The 26,997-nt window shown below is 46.8% G+C and overlaps 1 protein-coding gene across 1 annotated transcript in view; it reads left to right on the plus strand.

Annotated features, from left to right (window-relative positions):
- LOC128890981 (kin of IRRE-like protein 2) overlaps nucleotides 1-26,997 on the plus strand; it is a 141,464-nt gene that overhangs the window by 79,644 nt on the left and 34,823 nt on the right. The window contains exon 2 of the mRNA XM_054150071.1: nucleotides 12,042-12,169. Within this exon, the coding sequence (XP_054006046.1) occupies nucleotides 12,042-12,169 (128 nt within the window). The remainder of the gene's footprint in view (nucleotides 1-12,041; nucleotides 12,170-26,997) is intronic.

Genomic DNA, 26,997 nt, shown 5'->3' on the forward strand with positions numbered 1-26,997 from the left:
CTGGTGGTGCGGCGGTGGCATGCGCGACTACTCTTCTCGTCCTCGTTTCGTATCTGGCCCTTCCAGCTTCCGGCGGCGGGGATTCCTTTGTGACTCGGACAAAGATCGAATATTCCCATTTCCCACGTCTCATAGACCCTCGGTCGAACCACCCTTCCCGGGGAACGTATTTTACTAGAATGTTGCTCCGCGATTGCTTTACGTCCCGCGAATACAAACTCCCTCGCCATTGGACGGCCGGGCTCCGCAGACCACTGCCTAGGTGGAGAGTAAAAATAATATCAGAGCTTGTATCCCTTTAGCACGGCTTGGGACCATTTGGATCTGAGAGACCAAGTAACGATCAACTCCCAATTTCTCGAGTGTTGTACATCGTCTCTCTTTGGAGATTAATTTTTCGATTAGGTCTATTCGTTCACGCGGCACCACGATCTCGCGGAGAGATCATCTTTTAAGCCTTTTCGTTCGAAAATGCCCCGATTGTTATCCCTGCGCGTCACCGCGGGATTCGATCGTATCAATTGTTGTTCGCTTTCATTCCGCCGCACGAGTGACGTTTTCGATCAAGAAACTATCAGTTCGACGGGGTAATATCGTAAAAAAGTGCAGCTAGAAATTTGCCGGGAGTGAGTCGCGAACGAACCTAGAGTTGTCCTATCAATCTCGTTTCAAACCGCGCGGAACGTCATACACCTTCGATTTGAAATTAGTAGGATTAGTGTCATCCAGCACCAGTTCGTTGCGATTAATAAAACAGAGATCGTAAACGAGACTAGGCACGCTGACACGGTATTGTAGGGAAAGGAGGAGTCGGGGCGTGATTTCGAAGCGTAGTCGCGGGAAGTAGCGTGCTCTCTTGGGCTTTTTACCCTTGGATCGCGTCGGGACGTTCGAAATCATCGAGCCGCGCGGTGAAATTTATACGTTTCTGAAGCGCTCTTCAACTATTCGACCCTTCAGGTACATTCGCGAACGTTTTCTCGACGAGCGGGCCGAAACGGAGCGGAACGAGTACTCCCAATAAGCCGCTTTCCCATGCGCCGCGATTTTATTATCGGCTTCGACTCTCTTCGTCGATCGAGTGCCTCGCGGAATGATTGCCAAACGGGCCAGATTTCTATCCCATTTCCTTCGTAAACGTGCATAAATATGGCAACCTAGGCGTTGAGGGACCGAATGCTCCTTCGGTCTGATACGATTCGAAGTTCTGTCTACCCATTTACGGAAACGATTGCGGACGTCGTTCCTCGTGTCTACAATTCCGGGTTGGGTTCGTTCGACGACCCTTCTGTAACGATATTGTAGCTTTCGAGTGAACAGAGGCTCCCGTTTGTATTTAAAACGTTGCTTTATTCTTTGTTACCCAGAATTTTACTAGGCTATTGAAGTCGTTAACCCTTCATTTACTGATATTCTCGAAAATTTTTAAATATTGTTCTAACCTTTTTAAATATTTAGTTCGGATGTATGCAAATTGCCCTATAGCACATTTTCATTAAAAGTTATTACCGAGATTATTAATTACATGGAAAGCAATTTGGGTCTTGAAATTCCCAACAGGATTTCAAATTATTACATTAAATTTTACATTATGTATAACTCAAAAACTTATAAGTCCTGTCAGTAAATGAAGGGAAACCAAGGATTTTTTAGAGAAATAGCACGATGCACACGTAGGTCGAATAAAAAAGCTAAGTAAATTCCAAGTTCCTCTGAAGTAAATTGTAAGTTCCTCGAACCGTTAAGCATCTTCGTGCGATACAAATCCTCACCAGCAACCAGTTTCCCCGCTACGCTTCGATCTCCTCTTGTATACATTTTAAACCGTGTAACATAGTTTCACAGTGAAAGAAAGAATCGACTAGGAATCGGTCCAGGACTTCCGGTTCTTTCAGTGCCCCGTCGTTGTCGGGAATATTCAGAGAGCCGAAACGGACGGTCGAAGATATTCCGTTCCCTCGATGCAGATGTAGCTCTCGATGAAACATGCAATAAATAGCGAGCCGTTTGCATATGCATACCATACCGATGCGGTGGTCGCGTCTACTCCGATGGCATCGCGCTGCTGGTTCCTGGCTGCTCGCATCCAGGTACGATGGATGCCTGATGGCTCAACTCGATACACACGCGTATAGATACCCCGCGCATTATGCTTTGAATTACGTGACTCATCACGCAGAGTGGAGCTTAATGCCTGAGCTTGTTAATTACATGCAGTCCCACGCCGATCCCTCTTCGTTTCGCCTCTTTCCTGGAACCACCTCGTCGGCTGTCTGTTGCTCTCGCGGTCCATAAGTCGTTGGATCGGCTCGAATTATCAGCAAAAATTCATCTATTCGAGTCGTATGAAATATTTATTTCGAGTCACGTATGTATCAACACAATGAATACAGGGTAAAAGAAACCTTGAATTTTACGCTACTTCTATGCATGAAATAATTTTCTTTCGTCGGTTTAATTGTGGTAAAAAGGGTTCCTATCAAGAAAATGGACGCGACCACTCATATCATCCCCGAGATAGCCGCACGGGGTCCACGAGACAAAGGACACATTGCATCCAGATGTTCCACTCTGCAAACACCCAGCGGGCGGTGTAATTCCTGGACCCTCTTCCGTCGGTTGATCGATTCTCCCAAGTTGATCCTTTCCTAACCAGCCCTTAGTCCAGCCGCAGTGGCGTCCGCGAAGCGTCGAAAAAGTCTAGACTCCAGGTGATCGTAATTCACACCTCCAACCTGGCCGGAAACGTTGGACGGGAAACGTCGAAAACATTAAGCGGAAAAATGACCTCGTCGACGGTTGCCGCGTCAGGCCAACCGAAAATCGAAACCAACGTCGATGGAGGCGACTTTTCCACGACACCGTTCCCATTCTCCGCGTAGCTCTCCCTCTGGTTCTCTCGAAAACGCACGAGCCGATTCGACTGGAAAAACTGGGTCGCGAACGCCATTGGCTTTTTCCCTGATTTTATTGTGCGTATCGCGTCGCGCGGCGGTTTGATGAAAACGGCTCGGCCCGCAAGGATTTCCCGCTACCTACGCTGCGTCTTCACTGACGTCGCCTTTTTTCTCTCTCTAGTTCGCGATCTCCTCGTTGTCCGTTTCCGCGGCCGAGATATATCCGTGGAATTTCGATTCTGGTCCAGACACGCTCGCCACGCGAATTACACTCGGCTCTTCGTGTATGCGCGAGGCGCGAGAATCCGCGTTCCTCTGGACGGACCGGTCTCTCGCGAAAATTCGGATGAAATATTACAGTGTTCGCGGAAAGGAAAAGAGGACAACCGTTCCCGTGGGAAAATTAAATTTCGGTAGCGGCCCTTTCCCGCTCGCGGTGACCCCAGGCTCCCTGCGCTAATTGTTTTTTAGTTCGGCCTACTTCAACCGCCAAATGTCGTGATTCGTCTTGTGGGATGATAGGAGATGGTAAATTATTGTAGAGGAGTGAAATATGTATTTTGTGTACTATTTGAATGGTATTCACATTCACGTCAGAGGACTAACTGGGAGAAAAGACGAAAGCTCGGTGTCCCTGAGCTGGGCATCCCAGTATAACCTTTTATAATAATAATGATAATAAATAGGGCAACTGGTGGATTTAGTAACACGTATCTTTGAAAGATTTAGTTTGCAAGTGGAGAAGATATAAATACCTCTTCAAAATTCATTCGTCCCTCGCGAACGACGCACCAATTTTCGCGTCTGGCCGAGATTTATGGAGATCGGTATATCGTCTCCGTTTCGCGAGATCCCGCGGCTACCAGGCGATAGGTCACTCTCGTAACAACGTTCGCGGCGCTGAGGTCTTCGGAACAAAATGGAAGTGGAGTGCAAACGCGGCCGGGTTCGGTTTATCGTCGTACACGTCGGGTGACCTTTTCCTTCGGCCGCAACACCGGCTACGGGGCGCATATTTCACGGTAATGGTAACGATAAATTGTGAAACGTGACCATCGACGAGCTACGCCGCGGCGGCGTTGGTCGGCGTCGGTCGCATCCACGGTTCATCGATCCGTCGCGGTGCACGCGGAATTCGCTGGATACTGGCTGGAATTCGTGGTATGCGATCGAGGATGAAGTCTTTCGTGCCAGTGTTTGCCTTCATTCGAGTTAATGGACCGGTGGTCGGGCAAGATCGCGCGGAAAGGCGCCCATATCGTTCGTCCTGAAATCTTTCACGGATATTAAAAGGGCGGCCGAACTCGGCCGTGGAGAGGGAGCTCAGACTTCGGAGAACTCAAAACGGAAAAGTTCGCCAGTCTTAAAACAACACAGACCGGAAGTTTTCCAGAGGAGCTACGAGCGAAAAGATCCGAGGTACATTTGCGATATGAAATGGAGTTCGGACGGGCTCTTTTATTTCATTTATCGGATTCTTATTGGCCTGCACGTGGGATGAACTTTGTGGTGCAAGGAATTTTACGTTAAATTCAAACAAATACATTTTATGTAATCACCCTCGTTATCGACAGGGTTTCGTCATATAGTGTGCAAATTTTCAATAACGGATCGATAAAAATCAACGAGCTAACAAATGATAAACAAGTATTCCGATTCGCAGAAACGACATTATATCCGATCCGCCTAATACGCGTAAGAATAGTTAAGATAGCGAATCGTTTAAATTAATTTTTTGTATATTCGCGTGTCGTACAGCGAAAAATGCTCGACCAGCGCGTATCGTTCGAAAATTGCGGCGGTCGTTCGTGTGCGGGGCCTGCGGAGCGTAAATCTTGGCGACCTGGATAACTGAATCGGTTTGAGCAGTCGTCCGGCAAACGAAAGGTCCACGTTCATATTCCGGTCCAGTAAACCGCGTGACCGACTACCCCTTCCCTCGAATCAGTGTTTTCTAAAGTATTGGACACTGTCCTTGGAAACGAGAAGTCATGGATTCTTGAAAACTTTGCTGCAAGCATCTTTTAAAATAGAAATAGAAACCGAGATTCACGGAAAAAGGGAGTTCGAGGTTATTTGGTCACAAGAGAACCAGAGTCTACGAATTACACTGGTCTATTCTTTGCGAGGGTGGCGTAGCGACTAGGTGGTAGACCCGAGGGGTGATTTCCGAGGCTACAGATGGATTCTTACACGGGGCTCGGTGTAACGAGCGCAAAAATAAACGATAAAATATTGCGGCGGAACGAAGGTCTCGCCGGTGGCTCATTAACCCTCGTTTAGAGAGCAAGGGTAGTTTCCCCAATGGTCGTCTTTCTCCCGTAAAAGGAACTGCTAGGAGGAGAGAGACTCGCTGAGAGTGCAAGGACCCCTCGTCCCATTAGCCACCGCGGAGATTGGAATAAATTGATACGATTTACGGTGGTGCGTCTTCCTCGTCGCCTTAAACACGTGAAATTGGTTAGAAAACTGAGGATGAGACCTCGCGTTGCGTTGTCACCATACCTTGCGTTGAAGCTACGTACAGACATGAAGACCACATAAATCGAGGGTGCACCGATCTTGAACATCCTAACGAAGCATAGTCTTCGAAAATTGTTGGACGCAGCGACGATTTCGAAGCTGATTCGTCGAATGGGAACGAATCGACCCGTTTCCCGTCGCGGGATCGTCCAAGCCCACGAACTTTGTCTTCATAGCGCCATTAGACGGCGCGGAAACTCGGATAAATCACGTCCATTTCTATTGCGCCTAGTAGCCGGGATATATCTCATCCGTCGCGAGTCTCTAACCGACGGAGGTCTCTGGATTACATACAGCCAGAGACTGTAAATCTGGGAACCGTCTGATAGTCTTTCCAAAACAATGCCAATAAATACATATGTTCGTCGATAATGCCCTGTCCCAGACGCGATTTCTGGACGAAAATCTGGTCGAATTACGGGACGAGAAACTGCAACTGATCGAGCTTTTCCTCCTCGTATTTACGATGAACTACTCCATACAAAGCGAGGCTGTTACTGCTCCTCGGATTTACGGATATCCGAGTTCTTGAGGATCCGAGTAACCGGACACTCGTACACTTGAATCTAGATCGCGTGTCCGAGCCAGTTGCAACGAGTGTTTAGACCATAGATAAGATTATAGTAGCTACGAGTATGTAAACCATCCCTCTCGAGCATTAACGAACAAGAGTCGATTGTGGGCTATAGGGTTACCCCCGGTTTTATCAAATTTATAGATAGTTCGAATTCAATCTTTCGAGAATGCGATTTATGTCCATACGCGATCTGAACAATGCCGGTCGAGCAGTAAAAACTAATCGTTCGCACGCTGTTAATTATCCGGTAGACGTCAGCGAGGAATAAGTATGATAATTGCCCGTCACGGAGAATTATACGGGGGAAACGGAAATAAATCACGGCGGCATTTGCATGACCGCCGCGTGTTTCGATGCACCCGTGCGCGGTACCTGAACGGACGTATCTGATCTTGAGTGAGTCGGACACGCGTCAGTTTACGGGAGTGGATTTACGGCAACGCATGATCACGTATCGTTGCAGCTCCTGTTAATTACTCGGCCATCGATTACCGCGGGGAGCGCACGTCTTGTCCAATGGGCCAAACGACCCGTCGAAGATCGAGAAGAGAACGGTTAACATCGCTGGGCAAAACGAAACGAACGGGACAATTGAAAAGTATATAAATCAGCGGGCTTGCAATGTTTACGATCAGTTGTTATCGCTAATTCTAACCTCAGAATCTTCAATTAAATGTCTAATAATTGTCAAGTCTAAAGTCATTGGTGTCTAAAGTCTTGTTCCGGGGGGATCTTCGATAAGCTATGTACGGACCGGGCGAAAATAATTTATAGCCGTGATTCACGCCGAGACAAAGACCTTGCCCGAAGTTACGATGTAACTTCCTCGCTGAATTATGCATCCCGGAGACCTACCAAGGACTTATTTTCGTCTACTCGCGAAGATAAAAGCTGCCGCGAGAATCCCGCCGAGTTCTGGCCTGTTACTCGACGCCAAGGCTCGTGAAATTAATAGAATCCGGAATATTTCTGCTGGAATCATTTAACGAAATATTTGAAGCAGTTTCCTATAAAATCGATGCGGTAGACGAGTTCCGAGCCGTGAACTTTGCCCTTTGGCAATCGCGATATTTCTCTAGATGTGGGTTAAAGATGAAAGGGGCGACGAAGCGATCCCTCATTCGATGGATACGCGATAGAGGCGGAGGACTTTTGCAACAGGTTTGGCATTCAGGGTAGATTCGAAACCTGTCGACTGGCACACGATCGAATCGCTAATTGCGCTCCTGTCCGTAGCCACGAATATAACGATCTCTCTTATAGAATTTCGCACAGTGCCGCTAGAAAAACGTTTATTCAATTCTTCTATAGTCTCGGTGAAAGATATTATCTCAAAACGCCTTTATATTTTAAACGAAAATCCCGAGAAACACGAAATTGCGCGTACCGCCTAATTATTTCATTAAACGTTTTCTGACTTCATCCTCGATTTAATCGCGTTACGATTTACCGTCCGCAAACGGGCACGAACTTTAATTAGTAGAAAAAGATGTTTCACTCTGAAAACGAAGTAAACGATAAAAAAAAAAAAAATGAAGTGGAGGGTAGGAAAGTTCTCGTAAATTCGGCTCGGCAGTCAATGCGGTAAATAGGGTCGCGCATGAAAATAATCTCGAGAACTTCGAGTTCGTGGCGTGCTCTAAGGGCAAGTGCCCGGGCGTTTCGCGATAAAATCTCGCCGGATAAAAAAAAGTTCTCGTTCATTTCTTTCGCCTCGCGGTGGGTAGCTGGCGCAGACGGTGAATTAAATGTAGTAGAAGCATAAACGGCTAAACGCTGGTGTTCCCACGGGAGCGGTACGAGCGGATTTCGCGACGCTGGGCGGCTCGCGTGCTGGTAAATTTACGAAGCTTCTTCCCCCGAGCGAGTAAATCAATACGCTGTCGCGAGCATCGCGCAATAAAATGCTCTATCCCGTTATTAGTAGCGACGATGTTTCTTTCTCGCTGGCGTGGATCCCATCCCTTTGAGCCTCGAACCACCCCTCTTGATCTCTCGACGCGCTTTCGGTGCTCGGGTGCCCGCATTACGGTTTTCCGCCTCGTTGCTTCCCACTGATTGGCTTCTGAATCGTCCAATTATTAATCTCTCATCCGGTTTTCCGCGGGAACTAAACCGGTCAGGCGGCGTGTGATTGGTCGTTCCTCGAATCGTTGAACCGTGCGTATTAATCAAGTTTTGCGACGGCCACGTGCGACCGAGGCTTATCAATCGGTAACACCTTCCACGCGCTTCCTCGTTCCCCATCGGATTCCAAGTGCGTTAATAAAATCAAAAAGTTCATCGCCGAACAGGCTCCGATACGAAGGCTCAAACTTCGGAAGACGTAAATTCGAAACTTCTGAAATCCGAAGTTTCGAACTTCGGAAATTGAAAGTTTCAAATTAATTTCTGTTTGACAACGAACGTTCGTTGCTGGCGATCGAACAAATTTACCCATTTCGTTACGGTTCGTTCGAATTTAAGCGATCGGGTGTCCCGGGGGTGACTTATGGGCGGCGTTTCACCAGAGACGTTTAGTCGATTCGCGTTGTCTACCTAAAGCCATCCTTTTTGAGTGCTTGGAATAGATCAGTTCGAGGGATTACGAGGGTTATCGAGTCGCGTAAACGTTCCGTCGACGATCGAGCGAAAGGATCGCGTCAACCGGGTTGTTTCGGCGTTGTTTCAGGCGCGGCGGCGCGAAGGAAAAAGTTTCGAAGTTAATCTTATCGATACCCGGCGCGCTCCGTATCGATTGAATGAGCAAAAAGCCGGAACCATGTCTAGGAATGAACCACGTAACGCTGCCAATGCGAGCAATTTCACGCCAAGCGACTCTCCCGGCCCGACTCGGTTTCGATTGTGCCCGCGGATTACGAAGCAATTACAGCCGCTTCTCGTGTCCGATCGGCTAAAGAGCTGACCTTTTCGACATCGTCGACGATTCGTAATTTGTTTCCGACCAGCGGTCACCCAGAAATTACGGATCACAGAGCACTTATTACAATCCTCCCTCCAACCACCAAACTGCTTTCCATCAGAAATCCGATCGATCCAGAGGCTGAGACAAAAGTGTTCCCTGCGGGGAACCTTGTTCGAGAAGACTTCATCTTTTTCTCTTTTTTTTTGTATGTATTTACGTCAACTTGTAACGTATTTTGGAAGAGAGGAATCTGATCCCAGTACCAATTAATTAAGAAGAGCAAATTCTATTCCGATATTCCTCGTATCTCGTCCTCGTTAACGAGCCAGGAATTACTTTCGGAAAATCTTGTCCAAAGTGTCCAAGGTTATTAATTATCGGCATTAGTCGCGGTAACGACGTCACTTCCCAGCCGACTCCTTACAAATATCCTTAAATATTTCACGAGCGTCCCGAGGGAGCATCTCACAGATCGTCCGAGATTTCCCGAGTTTTCTCGGACGTGTGCACTGAAAGAAACTCCATTCACCTAATTACTCCTCGAAAAACAGCTAACTCCTTCGCCTGAGAGAATCTTCTCGCCGTTACAAGGAAGATTCTCGTTATCCTGGAGCACTAAGAAAGAGGATTCGTTCGATCATCATATTAGGTCTACCGGAATGTTCTGTCCGTTTTTAGAATAAAACAAAATAATAAATTTCTCACGGCTTGAATAAATTTTATTGAATAATATAATTTTTATCATTATTTACGACATGTTGCCAGCGTGGTTGCGATTTATATATCATTTTTAACGAATGCGCGCATACTCGTTGAAACTTGTTGTAACCGGAATGGACAGAACTTTCCGGTAGACCTAATACATGCTATAGAAAATAAAATCAGAAATAATTTCCCATAAAGCCAAGAAATTCAATTGAAACAGCTAAAGATTAAGAATTAGCAGAACAATTAGCGCACCCAATAGAAGGGGATTCTTGTTTCTGTGCCGCGTTTCTTTCCCAGTGGAAGAACAGTGGTAATGCGAGGGGATTTCGACGCAGCTCGAGAGTTTCTCAAGTCATGGGGAGATCGGCGAGTTGTTTTTCTTCCTGTAGCTCGAAGCAGCCACGATTTTTCCCCAGCAATGTTCACTGTTCCGCGTGCTAGACGGGCACCTACACAATTACTCGTCCGCGACACCGTTTATTAACTCCTGTTTGGCGGCGACGCTGGCAGGGATTGGTCGTCGACGAGCGAACGGAACGCGAGGAGCGGATTCTTCGGAACGGCGGACCGTAGCCGACAATTTTCCGATAAACAGAGTCCCCGTTAAGCCGGTCACCGTTCCAGCGCATTTACATCGATCCGTTGCGTTGGTACGCGCGACGATAATTCAAAAGGACAACGTTTTTCCAGCGCTTCCGCTTCTACCTGTCGATTGAAAAAATAGTTACGCCCGTCGCGGATGAAACGCGCAGTTCCTCCTACGAACTCGAGCTACAGAGCTGCTTTTACGTTAAGAGGGATGATACATGTCTCGAAGTACGATAACTGAGCTTTCTAGAGCATTTGATCCAATATAGCACACTTAACTCGACGTTTCGTCCCCGTTTGAACCATCTTCGGGAGGAAACAAAAATCGAAAATTTTTATTAGACCTTATTTCCAAGCAAACGTCAATGGTCCCTCCTCGTTTCCCCCATACAAGGAGGAAAGATCGCACGAAGGTTCGTTCGAGCGATCGAATGCACACGCGTTCCCTAATTTTCCATTTAATTAGATTCCGTGGGGCGTGCAACGGCGCGGAACTGCGCGGATGTATTTTCCTCGGGCGTACAAACGAGGCTCGTTCAAGGAACGTTCGAAAATAAAAAGAGCCGCGGTTGGTCCACGTTTCGGTTTAATTTATTTTCCCCCCGGACCGAATACTGCCTGGACGGAATCTCTTGAATAATGAACGTTAGTACACATTTCTTCCCGGCTAAATGAAACAGCGACGGTCGAGGGGAGAAGAGGAATCGCGAAACAAAAAGAGAGGAAAAAACGGTAAAACGACTAGTTTCAATATATCGTCGACCCCCGTGACAGTTTTTAATCGCACAAGTACGTTATTGGTGACTCGGCGTATATCGTATTCTCTCCCTCGGCCTGCGCACCGCCGTATATTTTATTCCTCGGCTGCCATATGCACGACCACGCATAACTTTCGCCTCCGACGGCCGACGAAACCGCGGTTATTCGAAGAGATTCCCTCCGAACGGTCTTGACCATTGGACGGTCGATGCTCGATTATTTTCACCCCGACGAAAAATAATAATTCTCGTTATCGAGTTTGGGGCTTATTTAGGAAGTTCGACTCGATTTCTATGTACAAAATCTCGTATTCAATGGATTTGAGACATTTTGGAAATGGCCTCTTTGCCGGCATTCTCGCGGATTAAATGCAACGGAGATACGTATCGATGCTGTTGCCATCGCGGGATGCGAGGGAACTGGCCAGGCCGCGATAGCCAGCTCGATAAGCTTTTTCGATATCGATTCTATCTTCCAAACGTGTTCGACGAAAGTTTCAATTTGGAGATTGGTGTAAAGGGAAATTCGATATACGCGAGAATGTTCACGCTTTGCGCGGTAAGGTAAACGATTTTGTAGGATCGTTATTTCATTTTAAGAGACCACCCTGATAACTCGTCACACGAAATGGACGTTAACTGCTACTACTTCTATACAATTTCCTTAGTCTTCGGAGTCGTGTGAACTGTTCGTTTTCTCAGAACTAATTCCCAGAGATGACTTTACTCTGGATCAATTTGGTTATTCGTTCCCCCAATGGTGCATCGTTTACGACGCGATTATCCAGTTGATAGAATTTATCGGCGATCTGGGCAGACGAATCACCGTGGATCGAGCAAACGGATCGTGGGGTGATAAACGAATTTACCGAAGTTGCGAATTAAATAACAACTTTGATGAGCAACGGCCTGCTTTAATAGCCGACCGTGCCCGCGTCTTAACTCGTCGAACCGTTATCTTCCCGCTTCAAAATAAAACTTTCCCTTGACGCGAGAATTTCCCGAATTTATCCGCTAATAAACCTTCCCCCACTATTCGCCTCGCACGACTCGTCGTAACGACTTTCCTTGTTATTCGGTTTCAGTATCCCACGGCATTCAGCAATTCGAAGAGACGCCACAGTACACCGAGGTGAACCCTGGCCAGGACGCCAAGCTGATCTGTCGCGTGCTTGGGAAGAGAGGTCAATGCATCTGGCAGAAGGATCAAAAGGTGAGTCGATCTCAGAACTTACCCGCTTCTTAAGAGCGAACCTCCCCTGCTGGCACTAGTCGCGAGATATCTGAAAGATAGCTGAAAGGTCTGGGATAAATTTTGTATATGAAAACGGTAGACTCTGATAAACAGAAATTCATAGAAACGGTAGATAGAGTGATTCTGTGGCTGCGTTTAATCTCGTCGGTTTCAGAGAACGTACTCTAAAAATAACAATAGCAAATGCGAGAGTCGAAAATTGCGATCCTTCGATGAAAAATTAAACAATTTAATGGTACCGAGACGCGGCTCGTAATTGAACAGACGGACGCCCACCGGCGTGCAGAAATTTCGTACAAAAAGAACAACGATTGAAAATATTTTCGGGGCACCGCGTGCAAACTAAATCGAAAATGCAATCCCGGGCAAAACTCGGGGAATTAAAATGCCATCGGTGCGAGTGGATGAAAAAAAAAAAAAAAAGAAATAAAAAGGAAATCACGGCAAAAGCCCCGACGAAATACGTAAAACAATTCGGTGGGGGCATCAGCTCCTCCAAAAAAAAAATGGAAGAGTGGACGCTCGACAGGCATTCGAGCGTCAAATTGATAGCGAAAAAAATAAAAGTTGTTAATTCGGAGAGAACATTGCCTTTCGGGCCAAAACAATCCTGAATATTTTTGAGCTTTTTCCCCAAGTGCCAAACGTTTAACACAAATATTTCCCGTATACTTCAAAAGCTTACAATTTTTGCGAAACGTTCCGCGTTGCCTAGAAAATCGCTAATGAAAGATCGAAAATACATGGACCTCGGAGGGTTGAAGCACACGCAGCGAAGAAAAAGAAATAAATCATAGAACCGTTTAGTTAACAAGGAGTTCTTGTAAGGGCAGCTTTCGGTTCATATTTCCATCAGAAGAAACACGCTTCGCGACGGAGACAGGACGGAATAAAATTTGAAAAATTCGCGGGAACGTTATCTGGTGGTAGAAAAGTCGAGGTAGGGAGACCGTCGCGGGACTTCGTGGGCCGTCTATCGCGATCCCAGCCAGTTCATTGTTACCGTGCGCTGTGTAACCTCCTGGCAGCCAACTTTTCTCCGTTCGCCCGGTGCCAGTAAACTTCGTCCGAGATAAGTTTCTCTGGCCGAAAGTGGACGTTACGTGTCCGCCGACAATAAATACTCGTTCGTCGTTCGCTGCAAGCCGGTCGCCCCCGAGTCGAATGGTCGAACTTAAGTAAAATACTACGACGGTTTTGTGTCGCGTGTACGTCTCCGTCTCCGTGCGTCCATTAGTTTGGACAAAAGAGACGCTTCGAACGACGCGAACCAAAAAGACAATTATAATACCACGAGGATCTCTCGTCGAGATATGATTACTTAGAACTCACTTAAGTTAGCGAATTTAGTTAATTAATGGCGTTCCTTAATAAAAGAATTGGAAAAAGTATAAACTTTGTTGACCCTTTCGACTCTAGTCTGATATAGGTATACACAGTCAGTCCCATGAATACACATATCCTCTATATCTATCGAATGTCTATTCTATATTAAAATATAGAAAAATACCTCACGATTACTTATTTCAATTTTAGTCTCAACTTTTCGTGTTCGGAAATATTGAATCGCTAAAGTCTTGTAGGAGTCTAAACGAAAAATGAGGCACGGGGATTCGAAGCCACGATCCTCGGATCCACAGTCGACCGCTTTACCTACAAGACCAATCCCGTAGCCTACGTTTCGTGTTCCTATTTGACTCCTTATTGTTGGGTATGGGAGGCGCGGACACTACAGTCTATTCAAAATTCTATTTCCAGTTTTAGATCCACCTCTGTTAGATCACCCCGTAACTGGAACGATAATTCGTTTGCGGTATTAATATCGAGATTCGCAATATCGTACGTTAAAAAGAATGAACATCGCATGCGACGAGACAAATGGTCAACCATAGTTTAATGCGATACAATTTCTAAAAGTAAAACGTATAGAATTCCCCAGCGAAAGGGTTGACTCATAGCGTTTGATTCCAAGTTACAACAAGTGCTAGGGAAACCTGTGCGCTTCGAGACGAAAAACATGAACGCCCAAGTGAAAAAAAAGTGGAGATTTATCGAGACGCGACAATAGAACCTCGAATGTTCGAACATTGACAAAAAACGAAAATGGGGGTGGTACAGAACGGAAGTTCGCGGACTGGCGTATGCAACGTAGATTATCGGATATTACCTTTTAAATTAACAAATCCGTCCAGATAGGAACAGCGGGCTCGATAAACCGCGCCACGTCCATATTGGCGGTTGTGTAAATCCATTTTGAACGAGGGCTCAACGTGGCCGGACCTCCGGCAGACAATTGAAAGTCAAAAACGAAAATGTTGTTTTCATTACGCCCGTGTCGGATGCTCGATTCGCTCGTTGTCGACGTTCGCAGAGATTCTACTTTTACGAGGAAATTCGCATCGCACCGGGAAGGACACGTACGCGATACGACACGTGGATTCTTCAATATTTAAGGTCCCCTAAATCTACGGCTCGGTCTCGAAGCGGATCGATCGCGTTCCAGTGTTTCACTCCAGCTAGATTGGAAGCCCAGATTTTTTTCCTATTTCAAAGGGGAATAGATCTATTATTTCGTCATTGCGATTTCTTGGAGCTTCAAGTATAAATTGAAATTGATACGTATCAGCTTTTGGTCTTTTGAGTCGCTGAATTTATAAAGCATTTTCCCTCGAAACTATTGTTTCCAAACTTCGATCGATACTTACAAAAATTTCTTCGCCCGGTATGATGCATCCGGATCACTATTTTTTGTATTTTGACTATCACGTTTTAACGTAAAAGCTGATATCCAATATATTTTTTCGTTGTAATTCCGACCGTAGTATTCGTACCGAGCGCGATACGATATCATGTTTTTGTATTGGCCGAATGAAATCTGAAAAGGCGAGCACGCCGAAAGCCCGTATTTTTGTCCACCGAAGCCCTTCGATTCGCGTGTTTCTTCGGTAAACTAATATTCCCGCATGAAAAATAAATGCAGGCCTTCTCGAAGTACGTGTAAATAAATGCGCAAAGTTTGAAGAATTTATCAACGGTTAACCGCGCGCACTGTTCGCCATCAGAATTTTTCATTATTTAGCCTTTGCGAGTTAAAGCAGGGAACTATTTTAAGAGACTTATTTTAGAAGTTACACGTAAAGAGTTCCGTCCAGTTCGTTAACTGCCAACTGCAAAATTTCCCCACAAATCATAACCGTAACAAAATTATGGACCGTTTAGAGGAGAGTTTAAACAAAATTCGTTCGGCGAGAGGAGCAGCTTCGTAATTAATTCATTCTTTTCGTCTTATGTTTAAAATTCTATATCATGTTTTATTTTCTCTTCGGTCAACTCGTCACAAAAATCCTCTAAACTGTATGATTCTGAAATTCCAATAATGTGTTACAAGAACGCTTGATGTCTGCTGTGAACATATTTTTAAGAAAACAAGTGGAGATATTGTCAAGAGAAAACCTCAGATATCGTTATTTTCGTTTCTTATCAAGGAACGTCTGCCATGTTTTATAATATTTTTCAATCTCCCAACCTCCCGCGCTCGTTTTCGCTTGAATGTTCTTAAGTTTCTCGTGGATTACACCGTGCACGTTCGCGCAAATTGCCGACTGAACGTGTTCGCGATTAAAGCACCCCTGTAACGTCGGCATTCAACGACGGAGCGGACCGGCTATCCGTCTGAAAAATATTTTTTAATTAAATCCGGGCCACCCCTTTCAGGTCGCCTACATTTTTCCCCAGGAAGTCTCCGCGAGCCAAGACCGCCTCGTTTGCGTACAATTGCCTGCTTAAATCCCGCGAGAGGCCGACAGTTTTGTTACCGCCAAGTATTCATCCTGGCCACGCTTTCCTCGAAACGAATCCAACGAGTCGCTGAATAGAGACCGCGGTTGAACCTCCTAGATCACGTTCCCCGAAGGGTCACGACTCCTCGTGGTTAAACGCTACGTCGTTTCATGCCCTCTTCCGCATTGCAATCCGCCCCGTTCACGGGACGCCAACTCTTCAGGCGTGGGTGGCTCGAGGGTTTTTGCTTTCGAGGAAAGGCTTGCCGTGTTACTGGAAAATCTCGCAGCGAGAAGACCATGCGTTGGGTCGATGGATTCATATGGTCACTTCATTCGAATATAGTCAAATTTGTCAAGAATATAGAGAGATTCTTAGTTGAATGTCGTAGAATAAGTTGTTAGCACGAAAGAAATACTGGTGTCGTTCATAGGAGAGCGTGGAAGGGTTGGGTGGTTAATTTAAAAAAGTTGGAACGCCGTTGCCCCAAGGCCAAAAAAGGTACAATTAGATTTCCTGTAATTCTCGATGACCAACGCCTCGAGAACCGAAGGAACCACTCTCAACCCTCTATCTTCAAAAGGGCTGCAGGCTAAGTTCGCGTACAGCCCAGAACTGGTCAATCAACGTGACTCCCTTCGGCTTCGTTTCCTTTCCTCGCTCCCCGGCAAAGGGTCGAAAGTTCCTCCCAGTTTCCAGTACCGTCTCAGGCTCGATCAGGTGCCAGACAGATAAATATACATCCGTCTACCCTGCTTCGACGTACGTGGCGTGCATACTCTCCGCGAAGAGTACCTATGCCGTGGAGAGGTATACGTTAGACCAGGAATGGGGAAACCCAGGTCCTTTCGCATACTTGATCAATTATTCACCTTCTTCGTTCGCGAATTCCCAAAAGACGTTTATTCCAAATTACGTCGATTTAAGTTAGCTTTGAACTCCGAGTTCCCTATCAGAAATTCCCACTTATGGATTTAAGGAGATTTAAGGAGATTTTACCGTAGGTAAGTTTTTAAGTCCCTTGAGGCGCCACCAAACGTTCACTTTAGGTCCTTTTTGACCAGTTTATTTCATAAAATACCAGAGTATTTTATATCTCTTCCAATTATTCCACTTTAATTATAGAACCTTGACTCTCCCACTCCATCCCGGCGTGCAGTTCCAATCAAACCGACCTTTCAGCATAATTATTCCGTCTCCTAATTAGATTCTAATTAGAAAGTATCGAAGACAATTTAGAAAGTTAACGACCACTCCATTCCTCCTCCTCCTCCATAGTTTAGAAAGAACAGAAGAATCTTGGGTTTCTGTACAAATTGAAACGATAGAACGAAGTCGTAGCGTGGATATTTAAAAACGAGCGACGTCGAAGAATTCCCTTTCTTCCTTTCACAGGCCGAGGAGCTTAGAAAGAGACGCAGGGAGGTATCGTCTGGCGATCGAAGAGTAAAAAGGAACATCTCGTGAACTCGCGGCGAAGAAAAGGTTCTCGAGATTCAAGGATATCCGACGCCGGACAATAATCGTCCGTTCATGCCGTCGCTGACACTCGGCTTCATTATCGTCGTTATCGTTAATACCGAGGGAACTTTTTTATTCCTTCGTGATGCAACTCCCTTCGCGTTCCCTTCTTTCCCTGGCTATTCTACCCTCTCTGCGCGCCGTCTTCGCCACTCGTGCAATCGTCTTTTCCTTGTAATTAAGTTCTTCACGGTCCTCCGCACTCGGACGGCATGAAAGAACCGTGCACAACAATTAAAGCCCTCAGCGCGACGATCTCGACGCATCAAAGCTCTTATGCACGCATTCACACAACATACGAGACCTGAATGGTATCTGTATCTTAACCTTTCACGGTTTAATTTCCAATAGCGCGTGCCAAAAACAATAACAACGTCGGTCACACGTCGGGACCATTCATGGTTTAGCTGAGCTGAGTTTAAAGTTGCGCAAGTCACACACTCGCACTCCTAGACGACGGTGACTCGCTTCTGTAACAACGCGTACATACTGCAATCTCGTGTAGAATCGCAGAGTACCGTAATGCAAGTCGCGAACAGCTTGCAGTATCGTTGAACGCGTCACCAGCTACGAAGAAGCGAGCGACGCCGAATTAAAATACAAATCCGGTACAGTTGCAGTCCTACTTTTTCTCGCCGCATTGTCGGTGGGGTCAAGAGCCGCTATTTTTCTGGCGTTTGCGCCGGCAAATTACGCTTTCCAGGAAGCGGGGTCACGAGGAAAATACGTCGGCGCCATTCTCTACAAATTTGACAGGGGCTAAACAAGCCCTAATCTTTCCTTTCGTCTCTGTTTCGTTCATTCTTTTCCGTGTTGGATTTACCATACTATACGCTACTAAAAACCAATTAGACTAGGAGTTTTTACATTCTTTATGTTACGTACGAGTATCCTTTTTCTCTAACTGTAATAGCTGTAACTGTTACAAAGTACATCAATGCCTAATATTGGTAGTTTCTTCATCGTTTGGAAACTTTCTACGTCTTTGCTTATTTTACTTTATTTTATTTTCCCTGCTTCCACTCCAATTCATCAACAAACTTAGGTTATTAGCAGCTTATAGCGTTCCCTCGCAACCAATGTGCTTTCTAATTTCTTACATACACAAACTTGCCGCGGTATTATTATTATCCTCAGACGAGCGCACGACGAAGAAACTTCCCCGCCACCCTGTATCGTTCACGGTATTCCGGAACAAACAAACGCGTTAACAGCTCCCTCGGGACACTCGTAAGAAGCCGGAGGAAAAAGGTAACGTTGCCACGCGTCTCGCGGAAGATTTAAAGCCGGACGATTTTATTACGGCAATTGCGAAGCTAAACGCGGCGTTCAGGCTCGTTTCCGGCGGGTTTCTTGCGCCCCGTTTCCTCCCTCCGTCTCGTCCGCGTGGTTTTCAACCCGTCTTCGACTTTCTGCGAGCTCCTTTCTTTCTGCCTGCCTCCCCGTGAAATCGTCCCGAGTCGGTCGCGAGCTCGCGACTCCCACGCGGAGCGAAAAACGTCGCTTTCGCCCCTGAACCGAAAGTCGAAGAGCGTGGCTGACGGAAAAGGATAGGGGTTGCTGAAGAACGTGCTGCGAATGTACAGTCTGTCACGCCAGAACCCTGCCCTTCGTGTTTGCTAAACGGGAAAGCTTTTCGAGACCTTTTTGGTTATGAACATAGGAGTGCAAGAGCATCTTTCGTACTGCCTTTAGACTTACCGATTACAGCTACCCTTCCAAGAATCTATGAATATTTCCAGCTTGGAGTAGTCTTCTGTCGCGGACTGTACCTTTAAATTGAAGTCGTTACAACGCCTCGACAGAAAAAAACTCGTCAGCCAGGGGTGAAAAGTCGGGCGCGTTCGAGCGAGTAGTTAAGGCCCACCGCGAGACGGCGACAAGCCGAAGAGGGATGAAAGGGGTGAAAGAGACAGATTGAAATCGCCAGAAGAAGGAAAAAGACGAGAGCCGCGCTCGCCGTGGACTCCCCAGACGCCGAGAAATCTTTTGACCGACCTTCCACTGGGAAACTTTAATGCAATTTCTTCTTGCACGCGTAGCCACCCTCCTACTCCTTCCGGTGGCCGCGACAACTACCCCTAAGCGAACAATCGACGGTCGCGAAATTTACTCGCGACGGGTCGCCAAGCGTGGAACGGTAAACGCGCGTTATTAAGTGAAACAACGAACGTGAGAGAAATTTACGGGGAGGGGACTCCTAGGGGATGACAGAAGAATCGTTTGGCTTTGTTGGCAAATGACTTTGTCGAGCGTGCGTCCGTCCGTGGAAGCGCGAAAGCGTCGTCGGGAATGAAAAGATTGTTTTGACGATAAGACGAGGTCCATTTCTGTTCACTTTTTACCCTCGTTTGACTAATTAATGTTTCTCTCTCCTCGACCGACATCGGTTTTCATTTAATTAATTCGGCGATGTACATATTTCATAAATTTCGAAATCTCAGATTATTACACCAATGTTTTTCCAGAAAGTGATAATATCATTTATTAAACGCATCAGTGGGTCGTTTGTATAATTTTTGTTACTTGCAGTATTCTCGATAATGTCAGCGAATTTTTCCTACGAATGGATTAAATAAATTCATTACTCCGTTTTATGTATAATAATACGATATATAAAAATATGGTAGCGATGAATTGTTAAAAACATTTTTCGAAAGGAAACTACGGGCGAGATCGATTTGCATTTTTAATATAGTATCGTGCGGTGTGTTTACCACGCCTCGACATTTTTTAATGTTCACCATAGCGAACGCAAGTTGGCAAGACTCGGATTAGAAAACAGGTGCGCGCGTACAATACACCCGAGATTCCCTCTAATCCTGATGTCATTAGCGGGGATTTGCCCCAGAGAATTAATATTCAAATTAACGCTGGAAAATCGGCGATCCGCGTGGTTTGTAAAATCAGTCGCGAAACGACGGGAAATCGATCGATTTAACGGAGCGCGACTGCGAGTCGGAAGCCATTGCGTAAACCGAAGCCAGCGAAGCGGTTCTAATATCACGGAAAATGATTATGAATACGAATTTATATACCGAGGGGGATATTCTTGAAACGGCCGATAGCATCGGGGAGCACGGGCAAAATTTGACCTAATCGAGATATCGTTATTGCTAATTATCCTCGTACACATAGAGGACCCGAGCATGTTTTAGCGAAAGCTTAATTTCGACGTTCCCATTAGTTGATGAGTAATTAAAGGAAGCTATGTTTTGATCAATTTCGTATTAATGGCATCGTTTTTGCGTTATCCTGTAATACCAACTTCTATTACAAGATACAGAAAATATTAAAAATTGCAAGGAATATAGTTGCGGGGTCAACGAAGACCCCCAGAGGCCCACGTAGGGTTAGAAAAGCTGTATCGAAAACGCGTAAACCGCATTTAGCGAGTCAGGCTCTAATACCGCGGGAAAATGATTATGAAAATGTATCTGTACACCGCGTGGGATATTCTTGAAACAGCCGCGCGCATCGGGGGTCCCGCGCGTATCTCCCAGCGAAATTTCCCCTAATCCAGATGTCATTAAAGCGGATTATCGCCGGCGAATTAATATGCAAATTAATGCACGCACCGGTTTCCCGTAGCCTCGGCAAGATGTGCCCTGAGTGTGCGTGTAGGAAGCAACCAGCGAATAAATGCGCCAGCACCGTTGTGTTTGACGTTGTACGTACGCAAACGCAGACAAAGCGCATAGCAAGAGACGCGAAGAGTGGCGGAGTCTCTCGAAACGCATTTAGCCGGCGGCGTTGCGACCGTCCGAGACCACAATGCCGTGAATACGACGTGGAAAGATTAAATGATAAATTTCCAAAGCAACCGGCGGGCCACTCGACCGCCACTTATCCGTCCACTTTGTGCGCGACCCCTTTTGTTTGCCCCCTGAGGCATCGCGGAGACTCGGCCACTCCCGCTTCTTTCTCTCGCGGCCTCGTTATTTGGATACAAAGCCCGCAAACGTTTGTCTCGTGCGAGCTCTTCCACACCGACGAATGTATAATTAATTCGAGTAATTAGCCAAAAACGATTGAGACCGAGCCGCGCGACGAAGAGCGACCAGGCGCCCAACTACGGCGCGCTACTTTATACTAGGTCAACGAGCAATACTGTTTCCCCGGGAACGAGCACGTTTACTTAATACAATTTATTATTTAGCGCGATCTCTCGCTCCATTGTTACCATCGATACGCCGTAACGGAGACCTTTTTATTCCCATGCGGGACAATTTTCGAAAATTCGAATAATAAACTGTGTTTTAGAATTGTAAACGTGTACGACTCTAAACGAAAAATAAGGCGCGGAGATTCGAATCCACGATCCTCGGATCCACAGTCGACCGTTTTACCTACACGACCAATGATTGGTCGTCAATTCCTGTCGGGAGACTGAGAGCTTTAAATCTAAAACCTTTAAATACAAACTTTGACAATCAATTTCCAAGTGCAAAGGTCCTCCCAACTTTTCGAAACGCGATCCCCATCGTCATGAATACTATAAGAAGTAATATCCACTAGAGCTTTAAATCTGAAACCTTTGACAAGCAATTTCCAAATGTCGCCCTAACTTATCGTAAACGTGATAATGGCCTCGTTGGACCGCAAGATGTTCCAAGCCCTACCATAGGTTTTCCCTGACGCAAATCTTTGGTAAACATCCATCGATCGCGGATGACGGGTGCCCGCGAAAATAGCAGAAGCGATTTACCAACGCTAAATGCGACCTCCCGACCGGAACCGAAGAGCAAACACATTTTTCCCTCCCCTACTCGCGAATCCATCTTCATTATCGGCTGGCGCGTCTTCGGGGACAGGGCTGCGGGTCTTGGTATTCCGCGAGACAGCTTCCCCATTAAGATTTATTCGCATCTCCGGGCCGGAATTTTTCCGAACCGTTTCGAAAAATAACCGCCGCGAGATATCGGCTCGATGGCCGACCCACATTCGCTCCGAGCACGGCGAATGAATTTTTTCTACCCTGGGAGGCGTGTCGAGAACCGTTTTTCTCGGGGGAAGACACTACACGCACAGTCCGATAAATAACCGGAATTTCTGTTGTCGACGCTACAAGCGCCATCCATTGGGCATTACTTTTTTTAGTTGTCTTGGGTGAGAGCCATCGACTCACGTTTTCAGAAAAAACGGAGGACCCGTTCGAAACTTAGGGGTAGTATGAAGTAACGCGAGATTATTAATTAACCCACGAAAGCCACACCTCGCGCGTAACGTACATTACACGAGCAGATAAATGTTTGCTCTTTACGCAACATTGACATAGACTCTTCCGGTTTCCGCAAACGGTTTCGTTGAGAGCGACCCGTGAATTTTCCTTGGGCCTTTGGAGACGTTAATGCAAATATGTGCATAAATTCTGGACGATTTACCTGACACCGTGCACGAATTGGTGGCTTAACTCCGTTTGCTCGGTTAAGCAAGAAGTTTCGTTCCGGCACCGCTGGGACAGACGAGTCCGTCGAATGTAAACAAGTTTACCCCATAGTTATTCGTTTCCTAGTTATTCGCAGCGCGAAGATAACCGCGAACGTGCCGGTATTTATCATCCGTCGTCGGATCGTTTCTAACGCGTAGGGGAGCGAACGCTATCGACGATGCTGGGCGCAGAAAATGGTTGCGAGCGGTAACCGGAAGGCGGGGCTCGAAGAGTGAGACTGACAACAACAAATTAGCAGCGGTAATTGAATCCCGTTAGTCGACTGGCGGTTGCAGAAATACGAGAAGGACGCGATGCTCGCGAGGGAATTGCCCTGGGAGGATATAAACGACCTCCGAAATTATTGATACCGATTCGGGATGACCGGTGGTGAAGTTTGCTTCGTTAGAAATTTAATGGATCGAGCAATTAGCATTACAGGCAATTGTTTAACTTTGTTAAACGGTAAACGTTCCGATCCTCGCTGCGAATTCTCTTCGACAACAATGCCGAAGAGCGTGCAAATATTCGATGAAATTAATCAACTTGCTCGTCGTGCTAATTGTTCGATTCATTTCGTCGAGACCCCCTTTGGATGCACTCTTGACGCACTGTTATAATTGCGGTTAAATTTAGGAAGGTGATCGATATTGTTCGAACGCCATCATAGAAGGACGACATCGAGGAGCCTGTAAAATTGAGAATTTTAACACAAAGTTGTGAGTTTAAAAGGCAGCCAGGGATTATCCTAAAGTAACAACTCACTTGAGGCTCTTCGACGGCGACGACCGAACTATTATAAAAATGTCTCCGCTGTACCGTGAGTTACGAACACGGTTCGGGTGGTAAAAATATCGTATTACGGTCTACGGAGTAGCGAAGCAACCCCTTTCGCCGTGATCCTGAAACGAGATCGCCGCCAAAAGCCGTAAGATTTATGCCATTCGCGGTCTCTCGTTACTTCCTGTTGAACCACCGCCTCTCCCTTCGGTTCACCCTTTCTTCCTTGTTGTCCCTCGTTCCTCCCACTTTGGTCCCAGGCCCGCCAGCGATACTCCTTTCTCCGTTTCCCTCCTCTGGAGTGAATATTTATGAAAGATGTAAATAACGACCCGGGATAATTTTCTCCAGAGATCCGTGGTACTCTTGTTTACGACGCCGACCGTTCCATCGGGCGCCTTTCCACGCTGCGAGCCCTCTTCGTTCTCGTTTGCGTTCCACGCAACCGTCGCCATTGTTCGCGCCTCCTTCTGATCCACGAGAGCCAACTATCGAGACGCCTTAGCCCGGTAAAGGGGCTCGTAACTTGTACTTTGCGCGACGAAGGAAAGGTGCCACACAGCAGGTAACGGAGGGAAAGAATTTTTTTTTTTTTTTTAAGTAGACAGAATGGAAGTCAGAAAAAAAATTCTTCGTACGCGAGAAAATTCTTCCGGATTGAAAGTACACGAGGTTTGGAAGCGAGGCGAGCAATAGTTTTCTGAGAAGTAAATCCGAGCTGTCTTATAGCGTGGCCCATAGCTAAAAACAATGTTCAAACTTATCAATTTTCTGTCTTATACAACCAACGTCGTTCTCGCCTCCCATTACCAAAAAACTTGCTTCGTTCTTACGTATTCGAATACGGCGCAGGGAATTTCGGAGGTTATTTCGGAGGAAGCAAAAGAGGAGGTACGATTCGCGAAAATCGGTGTCGGGTCACGGAGGCGTCGAGCTGCGACCCGACCGATTAAACGTCACCGGAAGGCGGATCGCGTTGGCGCGGCTTACGACGGTTTAAAAAAGGATATTTCTCGTTCGAGAAGTAACGCGGCGGTACGTAACGCCGGAATTAGAAACGAACGGGACATGCGCCCGGGAGCTTTACGAGATGCACTTTTCCCCGACGATGGGAGTCAAACGGTAGGGTGGATGGAAAGAGCAACTGGCAAGTTGCACGGGACGCGGTGCGATTCCGCGAGAAAACGTCGAATCCTTCGAAGGCACGAAATCACTTTAGCGAAATAGGTGTACGGGAATCGCCTTCGCCGGATTACCAGAAAGCTTCCTCCGTTCCTCCAACCTCTAGCCACCCCGTTTCCCCTCGTTCTCCGTCTGCCTGCACCCTCTTATCCGGCTTCTTCTTAGCCTCTTTTTACCTCCGACGAGATTCCGACGAGGGGAACCCTCTGCTGCGCCTTTTACGCTCGTTCAACCCGTCGCAACCCCACCGAGTCGCGAGCAAACCCACCCTCTACTCGTCGAACGGACCCACTCATACCACGAAAGAGTCGGCAATGAATCTCGAAGTTAACAACTTTTTCACAGCGGCAAAAGGAGCTCCTCGGCCCCGTTGCAAGGAGCGGCGAAAGTCCGAGAACAAGGGATAAAGTCTGCGGAGGATCGAGGAGCCGAGGGGTAAGTTGCTCAAGAACACGGTTTCGCGGGCATCGATCCACCCTCCCGCGATCCATGGCCGGACCTCTGCGACTCGAACTTTCTTGAACGCTGCGAAGACGGAGCCGGATAGTAATTTCGATTCGATGTCTAAATTCGACTAGAGTTGACAGTACAGGAAAGTAAACAGAACCCGGAACTAGTCTAGGCCTAAGTAAATATTTCTGTGGGCACTGACTTTCATGAGACGCATGTACTCCGTCATAGTAATCGTCATCGTTACACGTACACTGTGGATTTTACAACCCAGCAACTCTATACTTTTCAACTTCTTATACGTAATCTGCGGTCTAATTACAGCCAAGGAATTCTTGTTTCCGCGCGTATCATTATCAACGAAACACTCCCATTTTTCTTCCGAAACTACGAAAAATTGTTACCAAACGTAGGAATTTTTCATTTCCCTTCGACTTGGACTTAGGGAGGTCTGATTGTATCCTGTCGAAGAGATTGCCGTTGCGTCTGCATCGCTCGAGATGGCGTTATCAGAGCCTTTTGGCCCAAGGGGTGTGTAACCTGGCCGTTTGCTCCTCCGTCGACCGATCCGTACGTGCACACGGGGAGAAATCTGCGAGCATTCGCGTTCACGTGTCTCTGTCTGTCGGTGAACGTCGATGCTGGGTAGGCGCGCGATTGTGTGGACAGAGAGAGAACGAAGACATAGGGGGGTCGGCGGAGTGTGTCTGCGGGTGCATTACGCTGATTGCTGGTCGCGGCCCTCTCCGGAGAACACAGAGGCGAACGAAAAGGTGGAAAGGTGGCGGGCGAATTCTGCCGGAGCGACGAAGACGGAGCCGCGGAGACCGTGGAACCGACAGGAAAAGAGGAAAAGGGAATAAGGGCCGTTCTCCGTTAAGTAAGTGAACGCTCGTACGTTGCCGCCGGCTCCCGTGGATTTTAATCCTTTAAATGAATGACGCCTGTGACGCTTACTTGCCCTCTGATCCTCTTCTCGTCTACCCTCCAACGGAGACGCCTAAGTTACCGCCTCCAGCGTCGCTACTCTGTTTTTCTTGTCGCGCGTCGCTCTTTCCCCGCGCTCTATCCAATCCGTCACTCGAAATTCCGAGATTTTTGGTTACCGTTGCAGCACTCGCGACGAGGAGGGATCGTGCACTCTGGAAAATCGCACTTTTGAAGCTCTTTTGGGAAGTAAACTTGATAGAAGTCCCCGAAACGTTTACTATTCTTATCAACACAGAGATTGAAAATGTATAACTCTCACCATTCTGCTCCAATTTGATTCAGACTTTGTTTGGTTGCTCTCCATGTTCCATCAGAAATAATAGGCTACTCAGTTTATACGACCCTTAGCTTACGATTAGGGTTGCCATCCTTGGATCTTAAGAGTCTCGTTCCCTAGTTGTGTGCCCCATCGAGAACATCTCCGTGAAACTTGAATTTTATCCCTCTCGCGAATGGAATGCTTCTGCTCGTTGGGACCTCGTCAGGGGCTGAGACCGTGAAAAATCGACGCGAAGACGAATACGAGACCGGGTAAGACGCTAATATCCGTGTAATTGCGTACGCGTCGCTTCGTCTCGCGACGGTGAACGTCAACGCGCTGGCAACTCATTATTCTTCTTGTCCTGAGGGCGCGCAACCGTCTCTCTCGGTT

Source organism: Hylaeus anthracinus, unplaced genomic scaffold, assembly GCF_026225885.1.
Source record: "Hylaeus anthracinus isolate JK02 unplaced genomic scaffold, UHH_iyHylAnth1.0_haploid 12001, whole genome shotgun sequence".
Lineage (NCBI taxonomy): Eukaryota > Metazoa > Arthropoda > Insecta > Hymenoptera > Colletidae > Hylaeus > Hylaeus anthracinus.